Genomic DNA, 16,195 nt, shown 5'->3' with positions numbered 1-16,195 from the left:
CTCAATATCTATTTGTAAAATAGATGAAAGAATGAGTGTTTGCATCCAGATGACATTTTCTTCCTTATCACTTACTTGGTAATGACTTTTGGAGAAGTTGTGTTCTAGCAGATGTTTTGTGTGGCCTGGAGGGAGACCTGTGTCCTCTGAGGAATAGCTGTGTCTATTTTCAGATCAGTTGCTGAATCCCTCAAAAAGGGCTGCACGGTTGAACCTGAGGGCTTTGACTTGGTCACCTTGTACTTCAGCGACATTGTGGGCTTCACCACCATCTCGGCCATGAGTGAGCCCATTGAGGTGGTGGATCTTCTCAATGACCTGTACACACTCTTTGATGCCATCATTGGCAGTCATGATGTATACAAGGTACGTTACTTAGCAGAGCAGTATATTCCAGAGAGAAATTTTGATATGAGGCTCGCCTATGTGTACTCCAAAATGGAAGGAAGGATGCAATTGTATTGAATGCTGTTATTTAGGAATTAAAATGTAAATAGTACACTACTTCCATTGGTCTCCCATTGGAAATGAAGGTCAAATAGAATGCATAGAATTTCACACTTTCTAAAACAACAATCTCAACCCGGCAAGAGCTTGTCAGTCAGATTTCTTTTGAGCTATTTTCTAGAACTGGGACTAAGAAGAGGTTGGGGCCAAAAAGCATTATTGCACTTCAGTTTCTAAGTACCCACAGTGCAGACACGGAAGGGGATACAGAAAGTACTGGTGCCTGGCCCATAGTTGATGACTATGACAGAGTTCATCCTGGTAAAGTTTGTGTACATCTAATACATGCTGTTAAAACTTGGTTTCCTCCTTTAGGTACCGTTTTTATACAGGAGGGAACTCTGGCATTATACATGGCAAAGAGCTATTGGACCTGAGGCTCTCTGGGATTGCTATAGGGTAACCTAAAGCCCACCTAGTGGTCTGAGGTCTTGGGAAGTGATTAATTGTGAGGTTGCAAGCCACTGCTTCCACTTCCCCCCACCCCTCCAGCCTGTCAATTTCCACTCTTCCTTTCAAAGGTTGCAGAAGATGAGTACAGAACAGATGACTACATTCACTCATTTCGGTGCCATGCTTCTTTGCCCTTGATTGTATGTGTTGTCCTGTCTCTAGGCAGAAAATGACTAAAAATCTCATAGCTACATAGGAACATTTCCACGTCTGCAACATGGTTACTTGTTTTATTGATGGAGAAAGATGCCCCAGGCATCCCACACTTTAGACAGCTCCTCTGTCCCAGGAACCCAGGTAGAGCTGGAGAATGAGTAGCTCCATTCATTGGATCCTTCACAGTAGTCTGAAATGTTCCAACTCTCAAATCACACACAGGGCAGTGTGTTTATCTCAGATTAGACAGGGCCCTTTCAGGTCAAGTAGAGAGCCTCGGGGCTAGGCCAAGCTGCCTAAATAGGGCTCAGAAATAGACATCATACCTGTCAATCAGCAGGAGCTGCAAACTAATCAAGAAGCACACATGGAAACCACGGTGGAGGAAAAATCCATGGAATCAGACTACCTGTCTTAACTTGTTGAACTCAAGCAGCCTGAAGAGAAAAACAAATCACTGAAAGCTAATTCAGTTGAAACTAAAATCAAAGATGACTCAGTGTGGGCAGTAACACAGCCACTGGTTTAATCAATCCAGCTGATACTGTTCAGACAATTGTTGGGGGTCTTAGGAATGAGGTTGTTAGGTATTTTGATACTTCATGGCTGCAGTAAGAAGCTAGTGGGCTGTTTTCAGGACAGAGTAGGGCTATATAAATCCAAAAATGGAATCTAAGTTTTCAGTCATTTTTAATAAAAGCAACACAGTGCAAAGGAAATAAAAATTGCACCAGCAGCGAGTTACCAAAACCGTTTGTGTTTTCATTTTCCTTACCTGTAAAATTGGAATCACCTCCCCTGGCACTTGACAATCTGAAATGGAAGTAAGAAGGCTGCTGCAAAATTATGAAGGTAGTGATTTGTTTTCAGTTTCAGTTCTCCTACTACCACTCCGTCTCAACCAGACCCCTTTCTATACCTCCTCTTCCCTTTCTGTGTCCTTATGCTGGTTTATAGAACCCACAGTTCCCCACAGCAGTCTCACACCAAGGCCAAGTAGTGCCCGTGCTCCCTGCCTTTCTAACTTTCTCATCCATATTCCTGGGGGCTCCTGGATGACCGACTCATTAAAGCTGAAGTGTCAACCACCAGTCAATGATAATGGCCAGCCAGTGAGTTTCTCCCTCCCATATAGTATTTGCATTGTACTGTTGCCTTCCTCTGTGAAGGCAGGCATGCTTATCTGAGAGCAGGGATCCTTTTCTCAAATTGCACCAGGTATAGGAGGCCCTGAATGGAAGCATCCTGAGGTACAAAGTACCATAGGTGCAGAGGATCGCTGTTACTGGCTACATAGGAAGTCATGATGAGGGGCCTATTGCCAATTACGAAATTTCCTCTGGAGCCGAGTCATAGGCACAATCCTTTGACTTGTTTCAAGACACGTCAGTTTGACGATGATGATGTGGTGATAATGATGGCGGTGGTGCTAATGGCTTGCACTTATTATCCACCAGACAGGTTTTAAGTGCTTTGACATATATTATTTAGTACTTAGAAAATTCTAGGAGGTAGGTGCTGTCATTATCCCTATTTCACAGGTAAGGATACTGAAGCACAGAGAGGTTAAATTACGTGACTATAGCCACACAGTTTGTAAATGGTGCATCTGGAATTCTAAACGAGGCTGTATGCCTTCAGAATTTCATGCTCTTAACTATGGCAATCTGTGAGTTCAGTTCTTTAGGAGAACATAGATTTTAACTGGATCCAAACTTGTACTAGCAGAGTCTGACAGGCACATTTCATAGAAGTCCCTTCAGCTTACTTATCTTTTGGATTTACCTGAAAAGTTTCACCTTACTAATCACCTGAAAGAGTGAGTACACTTCTGTGGGGAAGACGAGCACAGATTCATTTGCCTTTATTTACAGGTGTCCAGCTCTAACTGCCCCTGCAAAACAATTGAGGGCTAGTACTGCTGCTCCTTTGAGAGGTAGCAGTAGGACAGGAGGAGGGAGCTGGTGGGAAAAGACTGAGTTCTCACAGCCAAGGAGACTGCAAAACTAACTCCATCATATTAGCGAGGCAAAGCAGAAGGAACAGAATCTTTCACCTTCCTTTCCTTTTCCCTATACTTTCCTTAAGGCTGTTCTAGCTTATTGACCTGAAATCATCTAGAGAAATGCTTGCTGGGAAAGCACGTTCTCCTAGGATGAATTATTTGGAGCCTGATAATTCTCTAGGGTCAGACAGGAACCTGAGAAGTAACTGCAGAATCTACAGGTATGGGACCTAGACATCAGTATTTTTTTAAGTGAAGCTCCTTAAGTGATTCTAATGTACAAGCAGGCCTGTGAAGCACTGACAGCCTCTCTCTGGCTTCCTCACTTTACAAGAACACTTGGCCTCCATCATACCCTTTAAGCTCTGTGAAAACACACACACACACACACACACACACACACACATACATTATTTACTTGCTAATTCTGTTTCCCCTGATTTCCAGGTAGAGACCATTGGAGATGCTTACATGGTGGCCTCAGGCCTCCCAAAGAGGAATGGCATGAGACATGCAGCCGAGATTGCAAACATGTCCCTAGATATCCTCAGCTCCGTGGGTACCTTCAAGATGCGGCACATGCCAGAGGTGCCAGTCCGGATTCGAATAGGCCTGCACTCAGGTAACAACCAGCAGCTAAAGCAAGAGAAGACATTCCCATGCACCTCAAGGGAAGGCTAGAAATGGGAGGAAGAGGGTAGCTCTCCCCTGGTTATTGGCAGCTGGATTATCCAGGTGTCTAGTGCTACATCATTCCTTTATGTCTCCCCAAGTTTACTCTCTTCCCAGCACCTGCCCTACCCCAGTGGGCAGCAACCCTTCTTCTAGGTACCAAACCCTTCCAGTCTACCTTTCCTGTTAGAGTCAACAGTTCCATGTTTGACTATGATACAAGACCAACCTGCACGTGTGGTATTTAGGATAATTCCTTTAATTCGTTAAAATCTCAACTCCTGGAGTATTTTTCTCCCACACGCCTCTTCACTTGCTTGAACATCTTCAGGACTCCCCTTCATTGTACCCTTTCCACCTATCTTCACATTCACAGGTATCTTCACAGGTCTCTCACCTACTAGCCTCTTGCTCCCCTCTTTACTCCCTTCCTCTTTATCTTTGCTTTGTTCTTCCAGGTTCCTTTTCTTCTCCCATCATTTTCATCCCTTTCCTACCAAATTTTGTAGAAGAATGATTGACATTTATCATGTCATTTCTTCACTATCCATTGCCTCTTTAGCCCCTTTGCAATCTGGCTTTAGCCCTACCACTTTTCCCAGTCCTAGTCTGCCCTTATCTCTGCAGCATTTGATATTCTTGACGATTCTCCCTCAATTGGCTTTTATGACCTCCTCCTCACTCTCTGAATTCTTCTTCTCCATTTCATTTACTGGCTCTCTTAGCAATCCCTGCTCTCTAACTTCTCCCACATTTTCTGCAAAGCTCTGAGCTGTGATCCCCTTGCTCTCTGTATGTCCTGACCTCGAATTCATTTCTCAACCCACTCCAACCTGGCTTTCGTTTCTACCATTGTCTGATAATCTCTTCTGTCTTTATCTGTCCCTTAAATATTGATATGCCTCAGGGTTCTGTCTTTCATCCACTGTTTCTCTCCCCTTATATGCTCTTCTGGGTCATCTCATCCATGTCTATAGTTTAACTGCCACTCGTGTGCTGATGACTTCCAACTCTACAACTTCAGCACCAGTCTTCTCCCTTAAGCTTCAGCCCTATATATCAGACTTGCTACTGACATTTCCACTTGAATGTTCCACACAGACCTCAGGCTAAACAGATCCAAAACAGAATGATTTTCTTCCCACATAAACAGCCTCCTCTTCCTGTACTTATTTTCTATTTCAGTTGGTGTCACCACCATTCACCTAGTTATTCCAGTTAGTCTTGAGAGTCATCCTCCTTGACTCCTCCCTCACCCTGACCTTCACCATTCAACCAATTACTAAGTCTTAAACGTTTTACCTTTTCAGTATTTCTTGATTCTGTCTTTCTCTTCTTGACTCTCACTACTTAAGTCTAGGCCACCAGCATCTCTTGCCTGGATTACTGTAATAGCATCTTCTTGCTTCCACTCTTGCTTCATTCTATCCATCCTTCTCATGGTCATCACCATATCTGTGTTTGCTTGCCTGTCCTTCCATTAGACTGTAAGCTCCTTTATGGCAGGAACCAGATCTTACTCATTTTTGTATCCTGAATGCTTAGCACATAGCAGGTTTTCAGTATTTTTCTTTTAAAGAAAAGCCTTCATCTCCCATTTGTGCTTCAGTTTCACATCAACAACCCCCCTCAGCACATCTCTTCTTGGATGATTCACTATTACCTCAAATTCTGCATATCTAAAGCTTCAAGTCATCTTTTCCCACAAACCAGTGTAAGCTCATAAGCCCATGCCAATTTCCTCATGGTTGTCAATCAGACGACAGTCAATACTTCTCCTTTGATAATGTCTCTCTTTTATCACTCCTTTTTGCCCTCCGTCCATCATCACCTCCTTTCCAGTACTTACAACTTTGTGCTTGAATTACTGCTATTACACTTAACGGTTTTCCCTGGTTTTACTTTCTCCCCTTTCGATGCGTTCTATACACTGACCTGAGAAAAAAAAAGAAAAATGATTTTCATCATGTAATTCCCTGCTCAAACTTCTCTAATGATTCAAGGTCTGCCATCTTGTACAACCCAATAGCCAACCTTGTCTCTAGTTTCTCCTTAGGCACCTGAACTAAGCAGACTGCTTTCTCTAAGAGCTTCCCAAAATTCCATGCTCAGTCCCAACCACAAACCTTGCCTTACCTTACCTTCTCCATTGGGCCATTTTTGACTGAACCAGGTCTTAATAAGCAACCCCTCCCCCATTTTCTAAACTATTAGAGCACTTCTGCCTGTGCCATTTATCTTGCCTCAGCCATACATTGTCTTGGGTTGTTGCTTAATTGCTTCCAGTTTGGTAGTCTCTTTTCTTCAATTAGATTATAAACTCCTGGAGAACTGAGACCATGCACTACATTTTTTATTCCCCTTGGTGCCTAGCTCAGGGCTTAATGAATGCTTCTTAATGGGTGAGAAATGAATTAAAATGAGAAACATAATTTTTATTCTTAAAAATTAATGTTCAGAAAGAACTTTTTGAAGCAAAAACACTTAATTATTTTCTTTAATTCAGGAAACAGCAAAAAGATAATGCTGAACACTTTTCACATAGAAACAGAACAGAGACCAGAAAGGTGAAGGTGGAGAAATTTCTAGATCATCTTGAACTAGGTTTTCAGTATGGTTGCTGAGATTTTTTCAAGTAATGTTCACTCTCTGGACACTTAACATGATAGTATTAAAATGCAAGTACAAAACCCATTCTAAGGGCAAATAGAAAATATTCTCAGATTATCTTTATATACTACTCTTCCATGCCTCTAACACAAATGATTGAATGTCAACTCTACTTCTTTTCAGATTTTCCAACTGTCTTAGCAATAATTCTCTTTATAGACACAATTTGGGAGACAGCCCTATGAGATCCCTCCTTCCAACCCTAAGGCACAAGAAAGAGTCACATTTTTTCCCTTGCAACAAACATGTTTGGATCCTGAATCCCTGCCCGGGCTTTTCTGATTGGGTTTAATGCTTATTTGTCCCTGTTGACAGATATAAGCATCTTGGGTATAACTGTTACTTGGAACAAAGGTATAAATCAGAAGGGTAATCATTTCTTCATCGTTATAAATTTGCTTTCTGGTAGGGCAAAGAGTTCATTACTCACTGTAAGACTTCCTTCAGATGCCCAGAGCTATTTAGTGGCAACTTTATTCTTTTATGCAGCTGCATCCCTTGCCTTGGCAGTGTTCCTCTATTAGCATTGGATGCATACCTGTTGACTATACTCCCAATTGCCTGCTACTCTATAGGGCCGGTTGCTGCTGGAGTGGTGGGCCTCACCATGCCCAGATACTGCTTATTTGGAGACACTGTGAACACAGCTTCTCGGATGGAATCAACAGGGTTACGTGAGTACTTCTAGAGGGATGGATGGGATGGTAACCTCCTGCTACTGACAAAGTGATTCTTCCTCAAGAGAGGAGAAAGAGGGACTTCCCTGGTGGTCCAGTGATTAAGACTCCACGCTCCCAATGCAGGGGGCCCGGGTTCGATCCCTGGTCAGGGAACTGGATCCCACGTGCCGCAACTAAAGGTCCCACGTGCCGCAACTAAAGATCCCATGTGCCGCAACTAAAAACCACCCAAGCCACAACTAAGACCCAACACAGCCAAGTAAAAAATAAATAAATAAATATTTTCTTAAAAAAGAGAGGAAAGAGAGCAGAGAGATGTTTTAATGTTTCAAAGAAAAATCAAAGATAACTTGAGATGAAGATTTAACACACATTATTTTGGTCTCTAATGGCAAACCAGCAGGGGGTGATGTTGGATTGAACATGATGTTGTTCTAGACGCGAAGCTGTAGCTAAGTGACGCTGAAACAGCCAGACAATTTGATCAAAACAGCTCAAAAAAATCCTTTGGATAAAGGAACAAACTGGCCAACCCGGTGGGTTTGGGAACGTCATATTGAAAAAGGAAATAGGTAAGGGACTGACATTTTTCAGTTTTTCAGCTAGTGTGCGGAGACACACCCAGAGCCAACTGTCTCCCAGCCAGCTGCTGTTTGCTGCTCTAGTCCTCTTTTTGAACTCGTTACGACCCCAGGAGTTCTGGCTTCATCAAATAGTGCCCTCAAATTTAGCTAGCAATAATCCCTCAATCTACGGAGCTTGGAATTCTGAAATGATTAATTTCAATTTGCCTGTATATAAAACTCTTAGCTTCTACCAAATCAGGCATGGTATAAAAGATACCATTTCTCCCTACTTCTTTGAGAAGAAAACTGTACAAACCATTAAGTCATTTGTGTGCTGCTGGCAACTCTTCCTTGGTTATTTCCTGCTACTATTAAGGCAATGTCAGAATCAAAACGTGCTTTACCTATATTATGGTTGAGCAAAGCGATTTGTTCAAGCTAGTATAAAACAAGCATCAAGAACCACAATAGATTCTATATATAGTTTTCATGGATTTTACATTTAAAACAACCACTTAGCAGCCCTGGCTCTGGCAGCTACTAAGCAAGACAAGCTCTTCTCAAACTTTAGCAATATACGTAAACAAGTCCCTGATGATGGTGGCCTACATCACAGTGGGTGGTGCCCTGTCTGACCCCCCCCATCACTCATGTGTGGAAACAGCCTTGCACAATGGGTCCAGTCTTAGTCAATCTAGCCTGTGCAGCCATGATTAAGGAGGCAGCATGGAACTTAGAAGCTGTTGTCAGAATAAATTTTCTGACATCTGGGAAAGTCTTCGAACTCCACAGATATGGCAGAGGCCATGGAAGGAGTCATCCAGGAACTGCTGCACGCATATAACTTTGCTCTGGAAGTGCAACCCAAGATGAAGTGAAATTGATCATGGAAACGCAATGCAGATTTGGCACAGTACTCTGGACTGATGTAAGCTCGTAGAACACTGAAGTCATATTCTGGTCTGCACCAGGGAAACTCACTCTACACATTTCACGTTGGAAATACGGAGTTGAGAGCAGAAAGTGAATTTTCAGATTCAGGCAGCACCTTGTCCAGTGATCAGCTAGGAAGGAGAAAATGGAGTGAATCATGCACAGCAGTGTATATTAAGCACTGGCTATGCAAGGAAGGCATTATGAGGGATACAAAGAAGCATACATATGTGGTCTCTGCACTACAGGAACTGGTTAGAGTGCTTTTCTGGAAGCTAATGACTGTGACTGAAATACCACATTAAGCGCCACTCCTGAGTGAAGATCTGTAAAGAGGTAGACTAACTTCATGAAGATCTGTAAAGAGGTAGACTAACTTCATTGTTGGATATGAGACTAGGACGTGTCATAGGTCTATTTTTTTAAAAAATCAATTTCATCAATACCTCCTTTATGCTCAGTTGAATCTACTGATTCTGGAGTGGCAGTGACTAGTAACCCAGCCCTGGAGTGATCTTCCTTGCCACACAACTGGATGGTGGTTGGAATGAGCCATCTCTCTGTATTGAGCTGTGTGTTCCCCGTCAGTAGGATTATTCTACTGAAATGTGCCCTCACAACAAGATGCTAGTGGAATGTCACACGTAGGGCTGGCTAGGGACACACTAGGTGAATTTTAAGGATGGGACAACCGTTTTGGAGCAGAGGTTTTGGGTGACCATGAGGTAGTGCGGAAGATACAAACAATACTGAGCTGTCAAGAGAAGGAAAGTCATTGTAGAACACATCAGAAATTTCTTGCAGTCCTTTTCGGCCATGACTTGCTACTCAGATTGTACTCAGACTCTAAAAGAATTACTTTCTCAAGTGTGTGTGAGACTGTCTTGTACTTTTATTGAACACAACTTGAACAAGGTCTTACTTCATAGGATGACAGTTTTCAGGACAGTTAAGGATCCTACCTCAGTTAAATGATTGTTCTTCACCAAAGAATTAGACTTAATTTCTAAAAAGAAGTTTTAGTCATAGTTCCTCATATAAAGCTCTCATCCTCAGTTGGGATTATTAGTTGGAAAATGATCCATTCATGTGTGTACACAGCTAGAGGCACCCACCCAAAGGACAGCTATAGAAGTAGTCACCACAGAATGTTGGCAGAGGTCTTGGTACATTTCTCTCTGATGTTTTAAGTTCAGCAATACTGAAAGACAGTTGGATGGATGTATATGGAAGAGACACCCTTTTGCCTCTTAAGTAGGATGTGCAAACCTTGGGGGTTCAGATCCAGCAGCAGCCTGTGAGAGTGGCTGCTGAAGCTTAACTTCCCTCAGATGAGGTCACGCTTCAGCTAAGAGCCAAGTAGTGGTTGCTTTTTTCTTCATCTCAAACCTCAAGTTGAATGAACACCTTTCTATCGCATGGTCTTTCATCTGAGACAGTGTCTAGGAGGCTGATAGGTGCTACAGCTAATGTTTTATTTGGTGTTTGGCCTGGTGAGGAAGGCCATCCATCTCCCTCTCCTCCTCCTGTGAAACTCTAACTAAAGCTCTCTCTCTCTCTCTCTCTCTCTCTCTCTCTCAGGGACTTTGCTTAGGGTCTAGTTCATTTAGAAGTGGGGGCATTTATTACATTGATATTTTTCTCACTGATTTTACCTGAAAAGATCCAAAGTCATGCCTCTCTTGCTTTTACAGCTTATCGCATTCACGTCAGTCACAACACGGTGACAATTCTTCGAACCCTGAGTGAAGGCTATGAAGTGGAGCTTCGAGGAAGGACAGAGCTCAAGGTATAATGTCCTTGTGTTTTTTGAGTCAAACCACTTGGACACACCTGCTCCTGGAGAGGTCATGGTCTGCTGAAAGAGTTTACCTGGGTGTCTGATTATAATTTGGGCAGAAGTTCCAGCTCCATTTCTGGTTCCCAAAAGATTGTTCCTTTTTGCCTCACTTTTCATTCCTTTAAAATATGGCTACAGTGAGAAGGGTCGTTAAAATCCCTCTGCATTTTTCTGACTAGGAGTTGCATTTTTCTCTCTTAAAAAATTGCCCAGAATTTGCATTTCAGTGAGCGGCACTATTATTTACATTTTCTAACTTCCATTTAATTTAGTATGTGGCAGTGCTACAGTGTTGGGGAGTTTGGGTTTTCTGTCCATCTGCTTGGTGGCTCTCCTTTCTGATTTTTCATCCACAACATTGACCCCCTATTTACGGAGAGGCTTTATGTCTTTCCCCAAGGACCAGTCAGTTCTGATGAAAGACAAACATTTTATAGTGCCTTTTCTCTGTTAGGACTATCACTTGATCTGGGATTCAGGATTATAGTAATATTCCTTTTTCTTTTTTCACCATTTCCACTGGATTCTTTTCATCTTCCTCTGGGTACCCCAGGGCCCCTGGTCATCCCAACTGTAAGAGACTCTAGAGATTTGATAATTTAACTCCATTTTCAGATGAAGAGCCAAGGCCCAAAAAGGTGAAGTAATTTGATCAGGGTCATATAGTCAGTTGATAGCAGAGTCAAGCCATAACCCAGGAAGCCTGACTTCCCATTCAGTAGTCTTTCTATGATACCATTGTCCATGAAAATTATTTCCCCAGTGATTATTCTTGGGCAAAGCAAAATCCGGGCAGTGAGTGATGCACAATTTGTCTCTGTCATTTGCATGCCTACCCCAAATAGTGGCAATTTACATATAAAAGGATTTCAGAAGTCAAAGATTGGAAGGCCTGTTTCTAGTTGATCAATTAATTCCCTTTATGGCTAGTCTTAGGTTGTCCCTTCCAATAGATCCTTAATATCGTCTAGCAGTGGGTATGGGTCACTTATTAGGGGACAGAGGTTTCTTTCCCACCTCTGCAGAGAACGCAAAGATAGGATGTGGGTGACGATATTACTTAGGCAATGAATCAAATCACCCAAGGCGTTTGTGATCCCTCTATATATTTGGTCATTTCTCAGCAGAAGAGGACAAAGGTGGCTTGGTTTCCTGAAGCACTTGCCTGCCTGTATTACTAGACACAGATTCCCTCATTTAAGAGAGGATTTAAGAGCTGAAGAGTTGCCACTTTTGAAACTGAAAAGGAAAAATATACCCCCATCCCCATGGTTTTTATTACCCCCCAAATACCAGTCAGGAGCAATCACATCTTTGGGTAGTTCACATACAAAAGCAGGACTACTTTAAAAGCCCCCTTTGCAACTTCACAGTTTCCCTTACCCCAGGGAATTTGGGGGAAGAGGCTGGGAGAGGCTTCCCCAAAGGCCATGTCAGGCCTTGGTTATTGGGGTGGCAGGGGCCTCCTGAGGAAGAGAGATTGACGGGGAGATACTGAGAGGGAAGAAGAGAGGGTACCCCAGGGGAAAGGAAGGGAGAGGAGGGGAGATCTTTTCTGTCTCTGTACCTCTACCTCCCCACCAGAGGCAGGTATTGGCTATTACCTAGTAGGGACTTGGGGACAGAAGATTCCTTGTCCCTTGAGGGCATGCAATATATCCCCAATAAGACCACATCACCAGCACACTTTAGAAATTCTGATTTAACATTTCCACCACCACCCGCCCCCCACCCCATCCACACTGTGCTGCTGGAAAGCAAGAACCGCTGTAGTGCCTGGGTCAGAAGGACCACATTTGATGGCCAGCCAGGTGTGATTTCAAAGCCGATGGCCAAAAACATCCTCTCCTTCCAGCTGGCTGACGCTTAAAATTCCTCCATCAGAGCCTCTTCTCTTCAGCTCAAGGCTTGGATCCAGTAACAACAACACTCTTCTCCCCTCTACCCCCCATCCCATTTCCTTCACTGGAGTGATGACGCTTTAAGTTGTTTCTTTTAGTGGGATCAAAGATGTGGATTGGATTGGCTGAGAGAGGAGAACACAGAGAAGTTGAGTCATTGAGTGGGAGGGGGATACAAAGAAAGAGACCAAAATGAGGAAGCTTAGAGGCAGACACATTTAGAGACAAGAAGCTCATACTCTCTGGGAAGCTGTTCCCCTGCCCACTCCAACCTCTTCTTGTACTATACTGGCACAGAATCATCAGTGCTTAACTGGCCATTTCTGCTTTTTTCAATATTTTTCTCCTAATGGCCTGGCGATAAGTCATCTTATTACCTCTTCTCTTACATGAATGAGTCCTGTTTCAGTTACTGTTTTCCTAACAAGTTTGAAGCTCCTTGCTGAGACTTTGTATATATCTAGGCTTATCACATATATTTGCCAGGGCCTCTTAGGTAGGTTTACATTCTGAAAAACTTTCCCCAAATGGTTGTTCTTAGTTGGTTTCTGTTGTCCTTGCCAGAGGTGGACATTTACACACCAGCAACTGAGCTAAGAAGTAATGAGGTTGTATTGACAGAGTCATGAAGGTCAGAAGGTCTGGTCCATAATTCTTGTCCCATCAGTGACTCAATGTGTGACATTGGACAAGTAACTTCATCTTCTCTGTGCTTCCATTTCTCAACATGGAGGCCTCTTCTGACCTGTGATTATCAGGCAGATCATTAATCACAAGCTTTAAAATTCCCCGCAGTTGCTTTTTGGCCTCTAGACCTGCCCCTTGACTCCAGTGTGTTGGAAAAGTTATATGGTGTAGAGGGAAGAACACTTAAAATTTGGAGTCTAAGGTGTTAACTAGACTTCTTGTTGTGATCATTTCACAATATATACAAATATCGATTCATTATGTTGTACACATGAAACTAATATAATGTTTTATGTCAATTATACCTCAATAAAATATAGCAAAGTCATAGTAAAAAATAAATAAATAAAATTTGTAGTCTAGTAGGGTTGGGTTCAAGTCCCAGCTATGCCTACTTATTGACGAGTCATTTTATCACCATAAACCTCAGGGACCCCATTTGCAGAATGAGGTTAATAATAAACCTACTTTCCACAGTTTTTGTGAGGATTAAATAAGACAGGAGGTGCCAAAGTATCTTAAAAGTGTCAGGCCAAAGTAAGGTGCTATTATTTGGGAGGTCTCTGGGACTGCCTAGGGATTGATACTGAGTCAGAGAGTTCACTTTAGGCTTCAGTTGTTGCATACTTGTTTCCCCCCCCACCTCCCTTCAGCAGACTTTTGAAAGTAGGGTGGGTAAACAGAGGGCTAGGATTCTAAGAATTCTCCTGGATGGGCTCCAAAACCTCAGAGAGCCCCTGGAGCTCCCCAGCATACTCTTTGACTTGGAAGCTTGCCTGAGTCCATAACACTTCCATCCTATTTTGCAACCATTGGTTTTGGCATGCCAGTATGTCCCAGGACTCACCCAAATATCTAGACAATCCTGGCATCTGCAAATCTCCCTTGGAGATTGGCATGCTGTCCTGATAGTCCCTAGAGCTCAAGAAAAATAGTCAACTATGGTTGGGGGTTGAGGTCAAGTTCTGAGAGTATGTTTTACCAAAATGAGGTACAATGACACCTTGAGTATTCCAAGTACTCAAGGAATGAGAGTGCCAGTTAATGGAACAGTCTATTTACTGAGCACCTGTTCTATACGACACACTGTACTAGGTTCTGTGAGGAAAATAAGGAGCTGAGGAAGCAGAAGAGCTGGGCTTCTGTTTAGGGCCCAAGACATGGCCTGATAATTGTTTTTATTTAATTACACTGTGAGCTCCTTAAGGACAGAGCCATCTCTGTATTCCCGGCCCTGACACCACGAGGGTGGAATAAATGTAAGAATGAGTGATGGGAGCATATTTTTAAGTTGCTCACTTCTTCTGAAAACAGAGTGGCCCCAAACAGTCCAATTATTTGAGGTTTAGGTTTAGGGTGGGTTGGTTGCCTGTTCATGGAGGTCGGGCTGTCATGGTATTCTCTTCCTACTCACCTCACGGAGGGCTCGTTCAGAGCCTTGAACCAAATATTTGCAAAATGCTTTGAGATTCTCCAATTAAATGTGCTAATTATTATTATGGTTGTTGTTGCGATTGTTAAGGGCTGGATATATGTGATGTAAAATAGGGAATAATGGATTTGATATTTAAAGGGGGCACACCTCATTGGAATTTCTAAGTTAAACTATTTAGAACTGTTCCAAATGAGATCTGCCGAGAGTGAGACCATATTTCAGATTAATGAGTTGGAAACACATCCCATTACTTTTCTCAGTCTTAGTAAACACATTTTTCCCTTACGGATTGGGGAAAATGAGAGGACAGAGAAAAGAGAATTGAAAGCAGGAGAGAGAACCACATTGCTGAGGAGGTTTGATTGGAAAGAGGGGAGGACAGGGCAGAGGCAGAAAATTTGGCTCTTCTGAGGTCATCACGCAGGCTCTGGGGCAATGAACTTGAGTTTACATTCCCTTCCTCTTCTCAGACCTGTGGTTCTTGACAGTCAACTAATGGGGCTGTAGGTGGAGGCCTCCCTGGGGTCTCTCTCTGTAAGACTCCCTTGGCAGGAATAAAAGAACATTGCAGAAATGCAGACTTCTCAAAGCAGCCAGGATGCCCTGGGCTTAAGATCAAAGTTGCATGGCATGCTTTCCATTTCTATTCCCTTTTTGGGTTTTGTGAGAGCCATTGGATGGTGGAGTGTTGGGGATGGAGGTGGACTCTGAACGTATGTACTCTAGATACAAAAGACAATGGGTTGCCTAATTCCAAAAGATCATGGCAAAAATGACAAATGGAATCTTTGATTGAACGTACAGATGTTTGGTTGCTATGAAGCGAAACATCCACGTATTCCCAAAGATGGAGCTGCGTGGCAGCGGGTAGACAAAACATCTGGATGACAGCTTGAAATGCTGTTTGCTTTTCATCTGGCCGCTGTGGCAGCTTATGGAGCTTGTCTGAGCCTTAGGTATATATGGCAAAGAAGCCGTGTAGGAAGGAAGACTCCAGGGAGTGGTGATAAGGGGAAAGCAGAGGCAGTTTCTGAGCCAAACGGAATGTTTGCACCCTATTGACCAGAAGGACTTCTTTAGGAAAATCGGTTATAGCACGTTTAAGATTTTCCGTATTTTCTATAATAAGGGCAAAGGCACAGAAGAGACCTTCTGGCTGGTTGGAAAAAAAGGCTTCACGAAGCCCCTTCCCGTGCCTCCACCAGTGGGCAAAGATGGGTAAGTGGAGATCACACTTAGTTAACATCTTCCCATGCCCCTCTCTGCCACACTCTCTTCGTTAACTATTTTTGTGTCTCTCCTGCCCCGAAGACAAGTGGGCCATGGCCTGCAACCAGTGGAGATCGCAGCCTTCCAAAGAAGAAAAGCAGAAAAGCAGCTGGTGAGAAACAAGCCGTAAGGTAATGGCCAGCAGGAAAACAGAGCCCAGGAACTGGCCAGATATTCAAAGCTGGGGCTCCCTTTGGCATGGGTGCCAGTCTCAGCCTACATTCCGTTGGCAGAGTGTGATGGAGTTGGTGAATTTCCAAGCTCCACTGAGTTGCGCAAAAACCTTGTGGGGAGGCCTATTGCAGAGCAAGCTGCATCTGAGGGAGGTCAGCTGCCCCGGCCTTAGAGAGATCTTCACCTCCTCACTGATAACGTATTTGAATGTTAATGAGGCTGGCCTTGTTATCCAGTTATCAGGCAG

At 43.2% G+C, this 16,195-nt stretch overlaps 1 protein-coding gene across 1 annotated transcript in view; it reads left to right on the top strand.

Annotated features, from left to right (window-relative positions):
• GUCY2F (guanylate cyclase 2F, retinal) overlaps positions 1 to 15,904 on the top strand; it is a gene marked incomplete at both ends in the record, with an annotated part of 80,229 nt that extends 64,325 nt beyond the window's left edge. Inside the window, 6 exons of the mRNA XM_079728097.1 lie at positions 174 to 366; positions 3,569 to 3,743; positions 7,039 to 7,137; positions 10,337 to 10,431; positions 15,635 to 15,723; positions 15,817 to 15,904. Of these exons, the coding sequence (XP_079584223.1) occupies positions 174 to 366; positions 3,569 to 3,743; positions 7,039 to 7,137; positions 10,337 to 10,431; positions 15,635 to 15,723; positions 15,817 to 15,904 (739 nt within the window). The remainder of the gene's footprint in view (positions 1 to 173; positions 367 to 3,568; positions 3,744 to 7,038; positions 7,138 to 10,336; positions 10,432 to 15,634; positions 15,724 to 15,816) is intronic.
• Between the last annotated feature and the right edge of the window lie 291 nt (positions 15,905 to 16,195).

Source organism: Hyperoodon ampullatus, assembly GCF_949752795.1.
Source record: "Hyperoodon ampullatus genome assembly, chromosome: X".
Taxonomy (NCBI): domain Eukaryota; kingdom Metazoa; phylum Chordata; class Mammalia; order Artiodactyla; family Ziphiidae; genus Hyperoodon; species Hyperoodon ampullatus.
The sequence above is the reverse complement of the archived record's forward strand: the minus strand, read 5'-3'. Positions and strand labels throughout refer to the sequence as shown.